Here is a 21,033-nt window from a genome sequence, read left to right on the forward strand (position 1 = left end):
TCTTGCATGCTATTGTTATCTTAGTACCTAACTATAAGATAGCTTCAGATTAAATATTTTCATTGTTGCAAATTTCCTTGTTTTTGTTGGAAAAATCATGGGGGATTTCACATTATGCAATAGTATGATGTCTACTTGTGTTTCTAAGAACATGTTGGGGTTTCAATCTGATCCAGCTAAACCCTATAGGCCCATTAGTTGTACTGCTTTACCCTGTGTCAAAATCTCTGCTGTTCCTAAAAATTTGTTCAAGTTTGGGTCTGGTTCAGCAACTTCCCACATGCTCCTTAGTTCTACTACTTTACCAAGTGTTAGAATCTCTGCTGTTTCTGAAAACTTGCTAGGGTTTGAGTCTGGTTCACCAACACCAGTTCTACTCATTTTCCCAGTGTCAAAAGCTCTGTTGTTTCGAGAAACTTATTTGAGTTGGGATTTGGTCAAAAATTAGGGAAGCGATCGAGTCATTCTGTTGGAACAAGGCATCATTGTTGTGCTCAAAATACTCAAAATTTTCTATGTAAGCCTCTGACAAAGTGTTTGAGTTTTGTTACTTTCTTGACTGGGAGAGTTGAGATCGTGCCGTTCACAAATATAACCCTTTATGTGTTCCCATTCATTGATAAAATTTGGGGAGAGTTATATTTTAGAGATTTGAAGGATCAATGCAAGAATGGGTGGATACTGTCCCAGACACACCCACAGAGTGCTCGAATTGAATCGATTGCTATAAAGATTCTTGAGGCGCTACAGAGGAAGACTGGCAGGCGTCACATGCTAGCTGACCAACAGTGGGTTCAAGAGAATAATAGTGAGGCTAAACTGATCAAGAAAGCCAGGAGGGGAGAAAATGTTAAGTCCACATCTGAGCATTTGAAGGAGGGGATAGCTTGGGAATTTTTCGTGGTGGATGTACCTCTAGTTCAAGCTGGTTACATAAATATTGGGAAGATTCTTGTGTTCAGGGGTTTGTTTGATCGTTTTAAAACGGATGCAGAGCTGGCTATGATAATTGCAAAACAGGTATGTACAATTGTTTCTTCCAATTAGTACTTGCTACCTTCTTAATTATTTATGAATGTTCAATATGAGTAACGCCAGGTTGCTTTATGTTTAATTGTTCATGTCGGAATAGGTTGGTCATGTTGTTTCTCGACATCCACAACGAAGTCTTGCCTTAAATCTGTTATATCATGTTAAGATCTCCTTAAACTTTATGGCTTTAAAATAGTTGTTAAGTTAATGATACAAAGCCATATGTAATATTAGTAAAACTCTACACTTGACTGAGGTTACTTTGAAGATAAAACAGACCGGTACTATAAGAGAGACTGATTTAAAACTAAAAATAATTGTTAAATTGTATGTTTGTTGTGCCTTTACACTGTACTCCATGATCTTGGAACTGCACGGATCAATTTTTTCATAAACACTTTACAGCTTCACAAATTATATGAACTGATTACTATTGATGATTTGAATAATCTGTGTTGCAACTTATGCTCTGTCTTTTAAACCCCGTATTGAGACTTAAATAGATGGGCAAAGTAGCATGTTTTTGTGGACAAGCATGAATGAGCACAATTTTTTGGATGATGCAAATCATATTGTCTTTGTAGTATACTTCTGGATGTTAAATGTGCTGGAATTATATTATATCCGAGCCGTATCTACAGTAGTGCTGCTCTCATGTCCATATACTGTCTTATATCCTGTTGCATTTTAGAGCGCTCATAAGCTAATTTTAGTTCTATTTGATGCATGCTTCTTGCCAAACAGTTATTTTTTAATCCTATCATATTGCATAGACCTGTTTTGTTTTACCTTTTAATGCCCTTGTGCATTATTCATAAAACTGTCAAAAATGTCCGAAAAAATAATGATTCCTAACATACGTGTTGAACTGATTTCCTATCAGATATGCATCTACAGGTATTGCTGGTCTCATGTCCCAGTAGTGTCGTCTTATACTGCTACATTATAGTGTGCTAATTCTTGATCTTGTTCATGAATGCGTTGTTTGCTCAAGCAGTTTCTGATCCTACAATAGACACCCTATTTTTTACCTTTTGATGTCTATATGCAAAATCTTAAATCTGGCAAAAAAAATCACGACATTCAAATAATTCTATAATTCATAAGTAAGTGTGCAACAAAATATCTTTTTTGTTTATTTTTCTCAAATTGGCGTGATTTATATTCACTTTGATCTTGTCAAAATGTTCTTAATGTAGCTGTAATTTGTTAGTAGAACTGTAAAAGTGAAGATACTACAGTCTTCTAAACTCTTGCTGCTATTTCCTTATGTCTTATACTCTCATCTATGTCTTATACGACTGTCCTGTTCCACTTTTCAATCCCACATATAATCAAGTGGTAGTGTGAAGCATACCAATTTGAATTTGTAGCAATCCTAGGGGTCATCTTCTCATTCTGTAACGGTTACTTTGTCATCAGGCACGAGCACGAAGCATACCTCCTTGGGATGCTATTGGCTGCCTCTGCTGGCTATGATCCTCGAGTTGCACCTAGGGCATTGGAAATGATGAAAGGAGAATGCAGAGAAAATGATGAACTACTATTTCTTTCGGAGGTAAGAATCAAGTTCATGGCTCAACCAGAAGTGATGCAAGCAGCAGTCTCCATATATGAAAAAACAATGAAGAAACAGGGTTATGTCTGAAATTTATTGCCAGGAAACTGTAGGAAATGCGAGATCGGATGGAATATTTTTGTGCAACAAAAAACTGTAGTATCACCAGATTCTGCTTACTGATGCAACTTATCAGCATTGAGGCAACTTTAAGTGGTGTATTTTGTTGTTATTTTGCTTGATATTACATTATAACGATCATCATGATCCTGTTCTTTTGCCTATCATAGATCTCTATATTTTATGACTATCCCATTGCGAAAGCGAAATATTCCAAGGTTTGTATTCAAAATTCTAATGACAACAAATGATTTTTTGATGTTAAACTCCCCGAGTGTTTTGGATCTCTAATTTCTGCTGCGTGTCTGAGCAAGTATGGAAGCATGATCTTTACTTAATATTCGTTAACCTTACGATGACATTTAAATTCACCATACTCAAATTCTTGAACTAAAAGTTTATTTGCAATTGAAAAAGCAAGGAACGTTACGCTGGTCCTGATTAGTAATAAAAAGTTCGGTTTCATGTATTTTGACCATGTGTAAATAGATTGAGCATGGCCTCACCGCTGTCAATTTACAAAGGTAACAAAATAATAATACTATACTTTTTTGTCTAAAAACGTTGGTTTGAGCAAAGAGCCCATGTGGATTGGCATATATCATATCCTATCGAACACCTGGAAAAGAAGCCACGTCTATAATACTTCTCAAGACACGCGTCAACAACTTGATACGTGTCCTCTTTTAACATCCACCGCCATGCAAAGATGGCCCAGCTCTAATGCAACTTAATATTAATTTATATACTATCTGCTTCCCTGCCCTGCCTTTTATAAACCACACTTCATTCACATCCATCTCACACAATTTGCTAACTATTATCTTTACAAACACAGAAATATACTTGTTTTGCTAGGCTAAACATTGTTCTCTGAAAGTGAAAAATCAAATCTACAGCCATGGAATCACAACAGTTACCTCGCACTCACGGCCATCATTATGAATCAACTGATCTCTCAGCCAGCCCTTCTGCACAACACTCAGGTATATTATTCAGTAGTTACTTTATTTTTTTGCTTCATTTTGATTTTTTTTGAATAAAAACCACAGTTCTTTTTTGTTTTCTAAAGTTCTAATGTTTTTGAGTATACATTAAGGTGAAGAAGGCCATCACGAGAAGCCATCGGTGTTGAAGAAAGTGAAAGCAAAGGCTAAGAAGATAAAGGATACACTTACGAAACATGGTCATGATCATAACCACAGCCAAGACGAATATGAAGAAGATGATGAGGAGGAAATGGTTGAAGATCCTGAAATCCACGGCGCGCCAAGTATGTAAAATGCATTGAGTAACAACAAGTATATTCTCTTAAATAATGTTGCCTATGTTGAATGCATATCTGATTATATACAATTGATTGTAGTTTATGAGTCGGAAGCTGTCAGGGATGCTACTCGAGCGAGTAGCGGCCATCCTACCACAGGAGGGACTAATTTCGATAGGCCTTCAATGATTGTCGATCCTCACTATGATTCTACAAAGCCTATCTCAGCTGGAGGGACTAATTTGGACAGGCCTTCGATGGTCGGCGATCCTCACTATGATTCCGCAAAGCCGACCGCTGGAAGGACTAATTTGGATAGGCCTTCCATGGCTAATCCTCATTATGATTCTCCGATTGTTGATCCGGAAACAAGGCCTTTTGCTCAGTGGCAAGTGGACGAAGGACATGGAAAACATCTTCTGAAAGAACATAAGCATGCGCCTGTACCTTGTAAACTTGTTGATACAAGGAGCGGTGAAGATGTATATCCTGAATTGCCTCATAAAGGTATTAATACGAGAACAGGGAGAAATGTGCGTGAGGAAAGAAAGAATCCGGATCAACTTGGAGATTCAGATGCTATGGAAGGAATCCGTCGTGGGATAGGGACTACTGGTTTCGAAGTCGATCCACAAGGTCCCAACATCCGGGCTCATCCTTTTAATGTTCAGGTCAAAACTATTGATCCAGCTGGTAGAGGTATGACTAAGTTCCTTACTTTGCATACGCTTGATTGATTTATTGTTCTGTATAGCTGTAATTTTCTCATTGCTAAATGTCACTGGTTGTTAGAGTTTGTTATTAGTTTTTAAGTTTATATCAGAATTTAACCCTGTATACTCTATTTACAAATTAGTTTAGCGAACCAACTAACTAGGGTTGATACACAATAATTTAGCCCGTCACCATTTAAATTAATGGAGCACTTGATTTTTGGAAGTCAGAAATAAACTTGTTGATTAGCCTGCAAATTAGTGGATTAATTAGATAAGCACTTGATAAGTAAGCTGGTTTATGAGAGGCAAAAATCTATCTCTATACCACCATCTAAAAGTAGAATTAGTTTAATTAGCTTTGTTATCTGGTTATGAAGCTTGTGTATTTTTGTACTAAATCAAATATGTTGCAGGTAGTGAAGAAGCAGAGGGAATCACCCCTGTAATTAAATCTTTCAATAAAATGGGGATTTCGGAAGAAAAACCAAACACTGAGCAAGAAGAGGGACTATATTCAGGAAGCCATGACCAATTTGCTCCCGAGCCAATGCCCCGTGGAAGCTCTGATTCTGTTCCGAAAAGCAACAATGCTTCTAATCCTAAGGACACTCCTGGGGATATATATAACCCTGCAGGCAATAATCCCCGGGACATTCCCGGGGATATATACAACCCTGCAGGCAATAGTAGCACGTACACTGAGAAGATCACCTCTGCTTCTGCTGCTGCTGCTTCCGCTATTGCTGGAACAGCTCAGTCAGCTAAAAATGTTATAGCGTCCAAGATTGAGCAAATGCGTGAACCAGGCGAGGGTAACAAGACGGGATCTGTCGCTGGGACTGCTAGTGATTATGCCCATAGAGTTGCAGCTACGGTGACGGACACATTGGCACCTGTTTATGGGAAGGTTGTTGGAGCTGGGAGTGGAGCAAGTACAAAAGCGTCGGGCCTTGGAGCTGAAACCACTCAGGAGAAAGGAGGAAATGTAGGGCAAGATAAAGGGGTATCAGTGAAGGAGTATTGGGTGGAAAAGCTGAAGCCAGGTGAAGAAGATAAGGCGCTGTCTTCAATGATTACCGAGTCTTTCGGTAAGCCTAAGGGGGAAAAAATGGATGAAGTGCCTAGTGGTGGTGGAGGAGAACGTAGCATTTCTCAGATTGTTTCTGATGCTATTCATAAACGCGAGCCAGAGGAAAGTGAAGAGCGAAAGCCGATGGGGAAGGTGACAGAGTCGGGAGAAGTGGCCAAGCGGTTGGGTACTGGTGAAGAAGGTAGCGGACTGGAAAATATAGGGACTGGAGCAGGTGTGGTTAATAAGCTTACTGGTGCAATAGGTTCATGGTTTGGTGGACATGGAGGTCGAGCTCAGAGTACCCCCGGAACAACTTTAGGCAAGTTAAATTACTTTACATATGCATTTTCTTACAAGCATTAAAGTGTATAAATGTTTGTACTAATCGTATGCTTTCTATACAGCTGATAATAATGAAGGAGAAATGGGAAAGAATGCCTGATGCTCAGGGTGTTTCTGGAGGAAGAAGGCTTCAGGAGTCTAGTAATTAAGCAGGACCTTCAGAATGTGATCAAAGTCTTGTATATGTTTGTTTTGTTGTAATTCTAGTGGCATGATTAGTCTACTTGTTTGTGTATTTTTTTTTAAGTTTTGTTTTGCTTGGCATTGCTGTAGCAATGCTCTTATGTTACGAGTGTTGTGCTTGTGCCCATGCAACTGTGGGGGTTACTGTGTTAATAATGTATGTTGTGAAATATGAAAGTGATGTGCGAGTTGCAAATAAAATTCATGTCATGTATAATAATAAAACTATGAATTTACCTTATTCAGAAAGTTTAATCGAATACAATAATCTGTATATCTTTCAATAATAAATCCATCAATATACTTCTAAAGTTTACTATTTCCGAATTCTCTATATTACTTTTTGACACGTTTTTTAATATTTATTTAAAATATAATTTTATTATTATTTTTTTATTTTTTTTATGTTTAAATTTTTATTAAAAAAAATTAAAAAAATATTACCAAACTAAACTCTATAGAGGTCTCAAAATAAGTGAAATCAACGGGGCGCATGAGCAGCATTAAGATTTACAAATTATAGTTTGACTTGTCTTGCGCTTCCTCCTCTGCTCAAACTCCTCATCTACATTACAAATTATAGTTTGACTTGTCTTGCGCTTCCTCCTCTGCTCAAACTCCTCATCTACATTATACTAAAATAGACTGTATTTTACATCATTATATATTTTAACTAGTATAATAACCCGAACTAGTATAATAATTCGTGCGAGGCAAGGGTCATTTTTTAGAGTTTTTTTATATATCATGCAATTATAATGTTTGTATAGCAACTCCAATAATATTCTTATATAAACTCTTGAGTCAAATTTTGAAGAAATAGAGATAAAATTTCTCTCCAACAAGCCTTATGTTCCCCTCTATAACGTTAGGAGTTTCGAATCATCAGTTTTACGTGAATATACACTCAACTATTATTAAATTATATTTTTCTTACCGATTATTTTATATTTAATGAATGAATATAAATAGGGTAGTAAGTGTATATTTAAAACAAAACGATTAAACTTAATTTTTAGAATGCCGTTGATATATTTACAAATAAAAAATTTCAATTAACATATATGTTAAATACAGAGTGGACCAAAATCTTGAATTTTATTTAAATAAATTATATGTACTGCTCTATATTATTACTGAGTTCACTACTAACTCACTCAATTTAAAAAGATAAAAAATGCATAACTGAAGTTAGAATGACTTGCAATCATAATATACAATAATGTAAAATTTACATTATTGTTAATATCAAAATTGATTTTAATGAAAAATATTAGTTTTTGAAATTTAATATATGTATGTATGGAAAAATGTTGATTTTTTATTTACACTACCGTTAATAAATTAAGATTAACTTATATGTATGTGTGTGTTAGCATGTAAATTATTGTATGTTACATCTCTTATTAAAATTATGAGGTTTCAATTATTTATATGCTAAATATCTGATTTATGTACATGTATAATCATTATTAACATCTGGTGAGATAATTGATTACTTAAATAACATGTATTTATAATTATTCAAAAATTAAAATTATGTAATAAATAAATTGCTATAATTTATATATGATATTCACATTATCACTGACAAACAATCCAGATCTATTTTTTTACACAACCGGGTATCAATCATAGTTGTACCATAAAAATAAATTATATATTTTTAAGATTTATTATTGATATTCATGATTTTTTTCAAAAATTCGAAAGAAAAATTGTATTTATATCGTTATTTAAACCGTTTTTAAGTTTCTTTCATTACTACTCTAATATTTCTTCATATAATAATTTGATAACATTTTATACTATTCTTCTAAAATTAAAAAATTTCAGTTCGATAAAGTTGTATATATATCACTTGAACTGGTTAATTCCTTCAAATTATTGAACACTATATGTTTTTTCCTTAAATAATATAAAATGCATTAAATCAAATGCTACAATATAGTATAGATATAACTTTTATTTGAATAATTCAAAATATTAAAATAATTTAAAAATATTTGTATAATATTATCTTGATCAATGAATATTGCGGATCTAATTTTTTTTTTTTTAAAAGTTAGTTTTTTAAGTGAAAAATGAAAAATAAATCGATTTAATATATCATCGTAGTTTTAACAAATCTAGTGAGATCTCATTTCAAATTTCAAATATTTTTAAAATTGTGACAAATTCCAAAAATAATAATGCGTTACGAGTGAAGTTAGTAATTTTAATATAAATAATCAATTGACTTGATCCTATAAAGACCTCAAACACATTAATGTATATTAACATAAGATATTAAAAAAAAATCACATTATTGGTAAGATATTGTCGCCGAGCTTGTAATTTAAATTTACTAAACGTATAATGTGACGATGTTTTTCGACCAGGTTATGTAGTCAAATTTCAAGTATTTTTTGAACAATGGGCCAATATCTAAAATGGATTAACTCATTATAATTCGAACTAATCTAAATATATAATACCAATATAGATTATTTATATATAAGCGATTCTATTTTCAATATTTTTTAAAAAATAAATTATATATGTACATTTCAATTACTTTTTATAATAAAAAATATGTTAAAAATATATGAGATATATTTTCAAACTAAAAAATGATTAATAAATAAGATAATAATCCATTTATGTATTATGCCTAATTTTATATTTGAAATTCAATTTTTTAAAATTAACTGTACAAATATTCAACTAACTATCCTTTTTTTTGCGTAATTCAAGTAAGTATATTTAAAGTTAAATAAAATATTCATTTATCACAGTTACATATTATGTCTATGATAAAAATCATATACGACAATATGGTGTAGTGATAAGAGGTTGTATAGTTGAATGAAATAACTTTTTGATTATCACAAATCACATCTTTTATATAAATATTAAAAATAGAGGTAATTTAGTCTTTTCAATAAAACTTTTTAATCTCATAAAATTATACCCTTATTATTCCATTATATATAGAAGAGATTGTCAAACTCTCCTTTAAGAAATTACATCAAGCTCTCATTAATTTTGTTAATGTCATTTTCCACTAATAATTTTCTCCTCATTTAATTTACTTTTAACCTCTCTTTCATTTATCACCTCCACTAATTCTCTCTCACCGATTTCTCATTTCTATTTTACCTATATTTCATTCACTTTCTTCCTCATTTTTATATTCTTAAATTAATAATTTTTAATAGTTTTATTTTCTTCACTAATTTTATCTTATTCAAAATTAATTTTATTTACACAAATATTCATTATTATATTTTAATATTTAATAAAAAATTGATAATCAATATTTATAGTTTGGGTAATATTATTTTTTGAGTATCGGTGTTTATTATTTTATTCTACTCTCATTATTATGTATTAAAAATATTATATTAATATATATAATTCAAATTAAGCTATTTCAAAATAATTTTTTTAAAAATAATTAAAATATAACCGGGTATCGGTTCTTTCAAGTCCAGACTTATGATATAATGCATTTTAATGTTTGGTTCCCTCTTGTGAATTTGTTTGGTCCTAACTTTTTTGGGTGGTTATTATCTTGTCTAAATGTTACAAATTTGATTAATTTTTTCCCTAATAGCCATTTTATGTCCTTTTTGGTAATGAAAAATTTAGATGGACCATCTATATTAACCCATGGTTGATCCTAATTCAATTTTATACTAGGTTTATACTGTAACTATTTAGCATATCCATATCATCCGGATCACCTGTTTTTATATGTCCAATCCAATATGGTAACTATCTTGATAACTCCTTGATGCGAGCAACAATCACGTTAATTTAGATTTTGAATATCTATAATTTTTAAACGATTAAAGAAAAGAAACACTGCATTCAATCATCTTTCTTACTTATCACAATGTTTATCATCTCCTCTCCTCATTATTTTAGCACTAATTCTTCACTTTTCAACGAAAACTTTACTATTCGAAGATGGACAAATCTGGTATGTCATCACTAAATTTATCCGTCTTTACTTGTAAACAATTCGTTTTTAACAATTATTTCATTACATGTGTGTATAAGACGTAATTGATTGTCTCTTGGAACATTATCTTTATCATCAGTACATAATATTTTGTCTATGTCTGTTTTTCGGCTATTTGATACGTATTTTTCTTGGTCTATGTTGTGAAATTTTTGTTATTAGGTTTGAAAGAAAGACAAAGTCATCTGTCTCACGGAGGGCATGATAAAGGGAACTTAACTCAAGGCTATCATAAACCAAAATATAAGTTCGAATGTTGCGTGCTCAATTGATATTGGTATTTTTTTGTTTTGATCGTGATGTAGTACATTCAACCAAATCTAAAATGTATCTCAATCTTTTCTCAGATGTATCAAATTCATCTACAGATTACCGTATCGATTCATCACAGAGGACACTGGTACAATCTGTTAACACTCAATGAAGTGTGATTACCCATTAGCAGAATTTATCAAGTTTGGACATTTGTTTATGAATATCGCAATTTCTTACATATCATTTACTTTTTCTGCTGCATCTAAAAATCATTTTGTACATTAGCAACCATTATTATAGTTTAACTATATATCTACAGAAATTGTATTTGTAAGTTTTTTTTCTGTAGAGCGTGTTGTAGTGAATCAAACAACTCCGTCACAAAAAACGTTTAATACAACTAAAACATCACATCGCGGTGTTATAACCCAACAAAAGAGAACAACTGAAACATCACATTATAACCCAACAAAAGAGATCCCCTGGACAGACAAATAACAAGCAATACACAAATATAAGTCTTTGTAAATAGTTCAATTGTTATTTAAGTCATTACCTACGAATTAATTGATGATGTCTACATGATTTTCTAATTTTTTTCAGACCTTAATGCGACAATTCTAAGAACTACAATTGACAAAATAAAAAAAGTATATGATAAATCTTCTGTCAGTGTAACAACACATTTACATAATCTCTCAGGTTACTACGCAATTTACACTTCGAAGTTCTATTTGATTTTTCAACAAGTCATGTTTTTTGTCCATATTTAACTAAAAGAACATTTGACTATCAATGATCAAACCTTGCATATGTTCGTGTATGATCTTCTCATTAGTATTAAGACAATTACTCTTTTACACCTCATAACAGACCATATGAATCATTCTCACTGACATCAAGTCTTTGTTTAAACTTGATATATTCAGTAGACCAACATTCTCTAAAGAATGTATCGATACTTTAGTTGAATGAATAAATAGTTGTTTTATGTTCCTTTACTTGATATACACGAAAAAATACACCAATGTCCATTAATTTGTTTCTCGGTTTCTCCAGATTCCGCATTGATATGCAAAATATCAGCACTGTGTACTTCATCTTATAATTGTTTGGTCACACGTGTATATGCGTAATATCCCGTAATTTTTAGAATTCGATTAATAATAGAATAATAAAAAAGTATTAAAAATTAGATAAGGACTATGATTTAAATTTGAATTAGACTAGTGGGCCTAAAATTTTGGATTTAATTCTAATATGGATAATTTGTAGTTTAAGATATAGGGTTTTCTATCGTTATAAATACACTTTATTCGTCTTCCTCATTTTTATTCATTAAAATTCGCAGGGCTCTTCTCAACAAAAATCAGCAATTTTATAAAATTCATAGAAAATTCATCATAAATCAGAATTTGTTGATTCTGAACCTTTCGGAAAGGTCTTTTCGTTCTCTACAACTTTCGTATTTCGTGTTTTCCATTAAAACGTCGTTTAGAGGGTTAAAAAGAGTAAATTCAGATCTGGTCAGGTTTTGAGGTAAGTTTTCGATCGATCTTACTAGTGTCTTCAAAATTGTGTGCTATGCGTTTATATTTTATCAAAACATGGTCGAAGTGATCATATATTTGAAAGTATTATGTATTAGAGTATATGTATCGTTGTGCATGCGTGGTGTGTCTCGATGATAATTTAATATCTTTGATTTGTGCTATGATTTTTGAAAATATCGAATAAGAACTTAGGACCGCAGTCACCGGATTGTAGTGACAATTTTCTGAAAATTTAGGACCGTTATCACCGGGTTGTAGTGGTCGTGGCATGAGTTATTGATTTTGAATTATTGTTGTTTATGTATTATGTGTATTGTGTGTATCGAATAAGAATAAGAAAGTTCATCGAAAATGTTTGTTACATATATCATATCGTATAGATTATTGTATTTTGTTATATGTGTATGTGTTACTTGACTTATTAGTTGGATCGATTGGTTTCTTGTTGGGATGTATAACTCATTACTTACAATTTCAGGTTTTGTGTAAGAGTTCGAGTTGGATAACATTCAAGTTCAGGGACTTAATATTGGAGTAGATTGACTTTTGGACTTCCGCTTTTAGTTGCGTTTTCGTATCGTTATCTTTGTAATAGACTTCTGGATTAAAAGTGTATTTTGTATTAGTTTTGATTTAGAATTAATAGTCAGAAAGTGCGGGCTGTTACAGTTTCTAATTCAAATTTAAATCCCAGTCCTTATCTAATTTTAATACTTTTTCTATTATTTTATTATTAATCGAATTCTAAAAATTACGGGATATTACATACTACTCTCCTTTAAAATAATTTGGTCCCCAATTTCACAACAATCCTAAAGTTCGAGACAAATCTACCCCGTCTACCCCCTTATCTACCAAAGGTCAAACTATGGTCCACTGGAACACATCCCAGAGAATGTACTAGTCCCATAACTAATACACTCCGAAGGACAGCCTACTCTAGATACCAACTTCAACAACCCGCACTTCCGGACTATTAATTCTAAATCGAAACTAATACAAAATACACTTTTAATCCAAAAGTCCATTACAAAGGTTACGATATGAAAGCGCAACTAAAAGCGAAAGTCCAAAAGTCAATCTACTCCGATACTAAGTCCTTGAACTTGAATGCTATCTAACTCGAACTCTTACACGAAACCTGAAATTGTAAGTAATGAGCTATACAGCCTAACAAAAACCAATCGATCCAACTAATAGGCCAAGTAACACATACACATATAACAAAATATAATAATCTATGCGATATGATATACAGAACAAACACTTTCGATGAACTTTCTTATTCTTATTCGATACTCACAATACACATGATACATAATCAACAATAATTCAAAATAAATATTCATGCCACGACCACTACAATCCGGTGATAATGGTCCTAAATTTTCAGAAAACTGTCACTACAATCCGGTGAATGCGGTCCTAAGTTCTTATTCAATATTTTCAGAAACCATGACACAAATCAAAGATCTTAAATTATCATCGAGACACACCACGCATGCACAACGATACATATACTCTAACACATAATACTTTCAATTATATCATCACTTGGACCATATTTTGATAATCAAATATAAACGCATAACACACAATTTTGAAAACACTAGTAAGATTGGTCGAAAACTTACCTCAAAACCTGACCAGATCTGAATTTATTCTTTTAACCCTCTAAACAACGTTTTATTGGAAAATACGAAACACAAAAGTTGTAGAGAATGAAAAGACCTTTCCGAAAAGTCCAGAATCAACAAATTCTGACTTACGATGAATTTTTTATGAATTTTATAAGACTGCTATTCTTTGTTGAGAAGAGCCCTACGAATTGTAATGAATAAAAACGAGTAAGACGAATAAGGTGTATTTATAACGTTACAAAACCCTATATCATAACCTACAAGTTATCCATATAATAATTGGATCTGAATTTTAGGCCCATTAGTCTAATTCCAATTTAAATCCTAGTTCTTATCTAATTTTAATACTTTTTTTCTATTATTCTATTATTAATCGAATACTAAAAATTGTGGAATATTACAATGTGAGACATAAGTGACTTTCAGTTGGACCATTATATCCATCATCCACATATAATGTTCCATCTAACCCTGTTCTTTGCTTGTTTATTACGTCTTATTATTAGACCATAAATCATATATTTTTCGTATTAGGTTCAAAGAAAAGACAGAGTCATCTGTCTCATAGTGGGAATGATACATGTGACTTAATTCAGCAATCTATAATAAATGAAACAGATATCAGAATGTTATGTGCTCACTTGATATTAGTATAATTTTAAAAAACTATATGTAATTATGTACTATGAGAAGCCGGACAAGTTATATTTGATTAATTGTCGATTTGTTACGGTAAATACAACCGTTAAACATTAAAGTTATTAAATGAGAATACTTGAATGCAATATAAAAGAATATTATTTATTTCGATTTCTAAACTATTCTTTTGTAAGTTAAACAAAACTACTCCTTCTCATAATTTAAGATATTTTTTTCGCTATCTACACTAATCACATCAATCAAGGTACAAATATAAAATAGTACTTGTGTATAATTAAAAAAAGATAGGATAAAAGTTTGGTTTAGAATGACCCGACCCGACTCGTGAACCTAAAACAGACTTCATACAGTTAAACATCAATAAAATAAAAATCGATAAAATAATAAATTCACTAAAATAATATTTTTTCTGGTCCCTACATAATTGATAAAGTGTATTTTTATTTTCAGTAATAAACTCGAAAAAATAATATTTTTTTTTGATACCCACCCTATTACTTTAAAAAAATTTAACTGTATTTTAGGGCAAACTCGACCCAATCAGACCCAATTTTCAGAAAAACACGACGCGATTCATTTTAAAAAAAATCGGATTTTTTGAAATCCGATTAAAACCCGGCCAAGGGGTTTTGGTGCATCTCCGCGTTTTTAAGCCAACATGGGTTTTATTACCCGGGCTCCGATTCGGTTCGAATAGGCTACGTCCCAATTTGACTCTGGCCTGGCCTCCTCCAATTTCTTGATTTTCAAAAACCTACTCTTTCATTTACAACTTCATCCATACATACACTGTCACTAATCTCTGTTGTTGAATCTACTCCACTTTTTAATTCTTTTCCGCCTCAAAATCATCTCCTTCAAGGTTAGTTATTCCTTCATTTCACTACCTACACTAAACCCTCATTAAACCCTAAAAATTTGCACATTTTGATCTCAAGATTTCTTTGTGATTGCAATCTTATGTGAATCTGAAACTGGGTTTGTTTTTTATGAGATTCTTGTTAATGGGGTTTTCACAGTTTATTAATTTAGCGGAGTTTTACTTGGAATCAGTTTGTTAAAGCTGTTAAATGCTGTTAATTGGTTTATTTGAAGTTAATGAATTGGATATGTAATGGGTTTGATTCGATTCTTAGTAGATTCTTGCCATGTACTGTGTAACTCTTTTTGTTAGAAGGGTTATGCAAAGTTCTAGTCTTTCTCGTTTTTCGCGGTCTTTGTGTAGCCGTAGTAGGAATGGTGATGGAGTGGATAGTGAGTTTGGAAGTAGTGAGGAGTATTTGGATGTGAATTTTAATTGTTCGGAGTTTGTTTCGGGTTTGGATGAAGAAAGAAAGGTTAGTGAATCGTTAGGTTGTGCAGGAACTAGTTGCAGCTATGGAAAATTTGATTATTCTCAACCAAAATTCTCAATGCGGAGGAGTTTTTTGGAGAAGGCGAGAAGTGATGCTGATAGGGCCTTGAGTATTTTAAGTCAAGATGGTCCTGGTTTTGATGCAAAAGCGGGTTTAGATGATATGGAGGTAACAGTTTCGGGCCTCTTTGTGCGATATGTTCTTTTAGGGATATTGACGAATATTAATTATGCCAATAAAATCAGGTACGCAAAAATGGGTTATAAGTTCTTTATGTGGGCTGGTAAACAAGAAAACTTTTCGCATACAGTGAATTCGTATCATTTGATGATGAAGATTTTTGCAGATTCTGAGGAATATAAAGCTATGTGGAGATTAGTTGATGAAATGATTGAGAAAGGATTACCGACAACTGCACGAACGTTCAACATTGTAATATGTACCTGTGGTCAAGCAGGTTTAGCTAGAAAAACTGTAGAAAGATTTGTTAAGTTGAAGTCATTTAGTTATAGGCCATTTAAGCATTCCTTCAATGCAATTTTATACTCCCTTCTTACAGTGAAGCAGTACAAATTGATTGAGTGGGTATACCAGCAGATGTTGATCGAAGGTCATGATCCTGATACATTGACTTATAATGTTTTAATGGTTGCAAAATATAGGCTCGGGAAGCTTGAACAGTTCCACAGACTACTAGAAGAAATGGGTAGGAATGGTTTTTCTCCTGATTCTCATACATTTAACATCCTTCTTCATGTTCTTGGAAAAGGTGACAAACCACTAGCAGCACTTAATCTTTTGAACCATATGAAGGAAGTTGGCATTGAGGCAAGTGTTCTTCACTTCACTACATTGATAGATGGGCTGAGTAGAGCTGGAAATTTGGATGCGTGCAAATATTTTTTTACTGAGATGACTAAATATGGATGTTCGCCAGATGTGGTTTGTTACACTGTTATTATTACAGGATTTATTGTTGCAGGAGAGCTGGAGACAGCTCAGGAATATTTTACTGAGATGATTGTCAAAGGCCAGGTCCCAAATGTCTTTACCTACAATTCAATGATCCGTGGGCTTTGCATGGCAGGGATGTTTAAGGAGGCCTGTTTGATGCTTGAAGATATGGAATCCAGAGGGTGTAATCCAAATTTTCTCGTGTATAATACCCTGGTTAGTTACTTGCGGAATGCTGGAAAGATGTCTGAAGCTAATGAAGTTATAAGAGTTATGGTGGAAAAGGGGAGGTATGTTGATCTCATATCAAAGTTTAAGCGTTATAGAAGATGCTAAGGCGGCTAACTATGCGGAATTCAGCTGTAAATTTGTAAGAGTACTTATTGGTCTAGATTACCTGCTGCTTCTTTTTTATACTGTGTAAGTTTAGTTCTGTCATTGCTTACTATCTTTTTCTCATTTTCTTAGTTTCGTTCTCGCTGAAAGAAATACATGACAGGAAAAGCTTTTTTGTGACTTATTTGTGAAATTTTATAATTACTTGCTTGTAGGTTGCTATCCAATATCAATACACTTTTCATTTATTCAAGGTTTCCGAGGTTAATGACTTAATTCACCGTGACGATTATATATTTCCTTTTTCTAACAGATACTTATAGTTAATTAGCACCCCGTGTCTGGAGTTCTATTCTTGTACTCTGTACTATTCCAAACTAGATTTTGGGTTGAAATCTGCCATTCTTGTGATTTGGAACGGGTTCTTCTTCTGTCACTGTCAATGTCTGCTTATCAATAGAGACAGAAAAAAACAGAGTCTGTGATCTTGTTACTGCGGAACTGATTCAATGATCAAAGTGGAATATGTTTAGATTTATCGAACTAAAATTAATTCAAAATAACTCGACGTATGATCCGATATTAATCCGAAATTGAAAATACTTGACCCAAAAAATCTCCGATAAAATAATGTAATAGAGTTTGAATATAATTTCTCTCTTTCACAATCTCATTCTCACCCACATACTTTTAATTTGTATCATATATATATAATATATTATATCCTATATATAATTAGTGTTAAGGAGTTATGATGGTTAGGTCGTGAGGGGCACATCTGTATTTCAAAATTATAAATAAAATAAGTATCATCAACTGGGTGCAGTTTTTATTTTATTTTACAATTTCTGCAAAAAAATTGAAAAAGTTTAATAAATATAAAAATTTATAAATATCATTAATAAAGCATCCTGTGCATTCAGAAGAAGAATCTGAATATGAGACTGATTCAGATGAAGAACAGCCAGGTTGGGATGGTGAAACCTATCTCCGTTCCGAAGTCAGAGAGGGATACTATAGCTGAACGTGAGAGGCTTGAGGCAGAAGACCGTGCACTTGAAGATTGAATGAAAAAGAAACTGGAAGAGAGAAAGATCGAGACCAAGCAATAAGTTGTTGAGGAGATACGGAAGGATGAATTTTTTTAGAAGAATATGGAACTGGATGCTGATATTGCAGATGTTGACACTGATGATGACCTGAATGAGGCAGAGGAATATGAGCATGGATGGCTGGTGAGATTGCAAGGATCAAGAGGGATAGAGATGACTGAGGAACAATGTTGAAAGAGAAGGAAGAAATTGAGAGGGTAAGAAATATGACAGAGGATGAAAGAAGGGAGTGGGAGAGAAAAAATTCCAAAGCCTGCTGCCCCATAAATGGAGGTTTATGCAGAAATACCACCATAATTTCTTACCAGACAGATTCTGATGATCACTCATCAACTGATGACTCAGATAATTTATTCTATCGTGATTTCTCTGCTCCCACTGGTGTGGATAAGATGGATGAGACGATATAACCTAAAGTTATGCAGGTTAAGCATTTTGGCCGTAGTGGAAGGGTGAAAGGGACTCATCTTGTCAGAGAGGACACTACTGATTGGAATAACCTGTATGTACATCATTATTATCTCAAGACATAAACTTTTGTTTTAGCATTCATTCCGCCTAGACATGAAGCCTTTGCACTTTCTGTTTAGGATATGTCTTAGTCCATTAATTGATGTCTAATTATTACAATGCTGCCTGCTTTTCTGCCTTTTAGTTATGTATTTTTGGTTAGTTAAAATTTAAATGCCTATATTTGCTTCCAGTGTAAAATGTCAGACTAGTTGAGGCCTTTGGTTGAGATAAGAGTGCACTTCATAGGTATTCACATTGTAACTTTCTAACTTGTTGACAGTTTAGTGTTTGTGACTTCTTCCCCTTTTTACCTGAGCCTTTGTTTAGTACTGTTTTACAATATAATAAGGTAAGGGGTTTGCTATTTTGGTGTGGAAGTGGCAATTGTTGCTAGTCATTTAGCAAAAAAAAATTTTTGTTGCCAGTCTAAAACTGACACCGGATAGAAAGATCGAAGACTATTCTTTGTTTAGTAAGACGAGACTTCTCATTTCAGAACAGAAAACATGCTTATGCTGTTCACTGGTTCTTCGTAAATAAATGTTCTAATGGTTGCTTAAAAACGACAAGAAATTTATTTTCAGGATGCATACCACAGAGTCTTGAGTACATAATGTTTTTGAATGCACATTGCATCTTTAGGTTCTTTAAATTATCCTTAACGCATTTATCTAGTTGCTAATTATGGTGATACTACAGGTGGACTTGTATATATTGCGAATATGGGTGGAATGGATGCTCCAATTACTAAACCTAAAGGCAGCACGGAGATAAAGGATTCAAGGAGCTTTTTTCTTCATCATACAAGTATGCGGATTAGCGCATATAAAAGAATGCTTTTATATTGCAGTAGACGTGGTACCAGTGCTTCAGTTTCATTTATATGGCATGACATCGGACCGCTAATATGTGCGTGCAGGAATGATTAGTCTGTGAACTGAACTGATTAGCAATATAAAAATGGAGTTTCAGGCGTCTTTGCAGGAATATGATTCTTAGCAAGATGTTTCTTAAATATTAAAGATTCTAATTTCACCTCAAACAAATTATATGGGAACTTTTGCTTAGTTGCACTGTAATGATCATTGTTGTCTTCGGTTGAGACAATTTAAAGTTTGATGCCAGTCCCAAATCCTAGTTATTGTAATGCTCTTGGTTTAGAAGTTTTAAATTATCCTTCATTTCTAACCACCCAAATGAATAGTCTTTATTTTTTTTAAATTTTTCCTTCCTTTTTAACAACCTAAACGAGTTGTCATCATATTTCTCGATCCTAAATTTCAGACTTTGAATTCTTTTAAAATGTGCCGATTATATTTTGGTATGTTCCCGATGATAATTTTTTTTAATTTTTTGACATTGTACATAGAATAAAGTACAAGATATGCATCACTGAAAGAATTTTGTTCATTAATTTTTTTTATCACCTAATCAGAAATTATGCAAGATATCTACTGAAGATTAAACAATAGAACTTTTAATATCTGAAAATAGAAATCCTATAATTGATCTCATTTCCTGAAAAAAATAATTTAACTAAATTAAGTTTTCTTAATGGATAATATAATTTAGAAGACTCTAAAATAGAAGACCTTACAAAATAAAATCTTAATTAAAAGAATAAGTACTAAAATAAATACTGTTTCTCCAAAAAAAAGAGTAAATACTAAATTTAAAATTTAAAAAATAAAACAAAATCTAACCATAGGGAATACCTTTGGTTATATATATCAAATAGTACTTTAATTGTCTGGTCAAAATTAATGCTAATGATAAGATATATTATTTGAATATGATTAATCAAATCCTTATTAGCACATATTTAAAGAGAAATATGTGTTTTAAATAGAGATACTTATTAAGACTATATTAAATTATTTGAATGGTGCATATACGTACATTAACTTATGACATAAAAAAACATTTTTAGCATTAATAAATTAATAAAAGAAATTAAATAAATTCCCATGAACTGCCACAAATTATCATTGAAGACACATAAATCATAAAACATGACAAACAAACATTATACAGCAAAACCTTCACTAATTAGTAGTCTATAATTTAGTAACCCACTATAAATATTTTCAATATAAATTTTTGATCCGATATAATAATGATAATGTACATGTAACCTCAATAATTAAATAATTTCAGTAAATTGTTAAAATGCACCGATATCAATATTATTAATTTATAAAGATTTTACTATAATGTCCTATTGTAAATAGGCACAAGAATCACCCAAATATATTTTTTTTGACGGAAAGCTGAGATTTTATTAAGGAATTAAATCCACAGAAATACAATTTTGAATCAAGATAGGAACAGATCTCCTATCAATAATACGACCAGA

At 32.3% G+C, this 21,033-nt stretch overlaps 2 protein-coding genes and 1 pseudogene across 4 annotated transcripts; all 3 read left to right on the top strand.

Annotated features, from left to right (window-relative positions):
- Positions 1-3,467: 3,467 nt before the first annotated feature.
- Positions 3,468-6,531, top strand: LOC141702224 (low-temperature-induced 65 kDa protein-like). Its single transcript, XM_074505915.1, has 5 exons — positions 3,468-3,696; positions 3,810-3,983; positions 4,077-4,676; positions 5,107-6,084; positions 6,170-6,531. Exons 1-5 carry the CDS (start codon positions 3,612-3,614, stop codon positions 6,205-6,207), a joined length of 1,875 nt encoding a protein of 624 aa, XP_074362016.1. The 5' UTR covers positions 3,468-3,611; the 3' UTR covers positions 6,208-6,531.
- An 8,547-nt stretch (positions 6,532-15,078) lies between these two features.
- LOC141702225 (pentatricopeptide repeat-containing protein At1g55630-like) lies at positions 15,079-19,823 on the top strand. 3 transcript variants are annotated; one of them, XR_012567059.1, is made up of 2 exons: positions 15,079-17,136; positions 19,377-19,823. XR_012567059.1 is itself a non-coding variant. In XM_074505916.1 (2 exons), the coding sequence occupies exon 1, from the start codon at positions 15,556-15,558 to the stop codon at positions 17,050-17,052; it is 1,497 nt and encodes a 498-aa protein (XP_074362017.1). In that variant the 5' UTR covers positions 15,079-15,555; the 3' UTR covers positions 17,053-17,086; positions 17,976-18,114. The 3 variants fall into 3 exon arrangements, 1 of the variants encoding a protein (XP_074362017.1); XR_012567058.1 differs by lacking the exon at positions 19,377-19,823 and adding an exon at positions 17,976-18,114; XM_074505916.1 differs by lacking the exon at positions 19,377-19,823 and adding an exon at positions 17,976-18,114 and having other exon boundaries at positions 15,079-17,086.
- Positions 17,064-19,451, top strand: LOC141702219 (uncharacterized; annotated as a pseudogene).
- Positions 19,824-21,033: the final 1,210 nt, after the last annotated feature.

Source organism: Apium graveolens, unplaced genomic scaffold (assembly GCF_009905375.1).
Source record: "Apium graveolens cultivar Ventura unplaced genomic scaffold, ASM990537v1 ctg4796, whole genome shotgun sequence".
Taxonomy (NCBI): domain Eukaryota; kingdom Viridiplantae; phylum Streptophyta; class Magnoliopsida; order Apiales; family Apiaceae; genus Apium; species Apium graveolens.

What these genes read in the sequence shown, in the direction of transcription:
- LOC141702224 (XM_074505915.1), top strand. Translation starts at nt 3,612, where the DNA reads ATGGAATCACAACAGTTACCTCGCACTCACGGCCATCATTATGAATCA. An exon ending in TGAAATCCACGGCGCGCCAA is followed by an intron (nt 3,984 to 4,076) that starts GTATGTAAAATG and finishes AATTGATTGTAG; the next exon opens with TTTATGAGTCGGAAGCTGTC. An exon ending in TATTGATCCAGCTGGTAGAG is followed by an intron (nt 4,677 to 5,106) that starts GTATGACTAAGT and finishes AATATGTTGCAG; the next exon opens with GTAGTGAAGAAGCAGAGGGA.
- LOC141702225 (XM_074505916.1), top strand. Translation starts at nt 15,556, where the DNA reads ATGTACTGTGTAACTCTTTTTGTTAGAAGGGTTATGCAAAGTTCTAGT.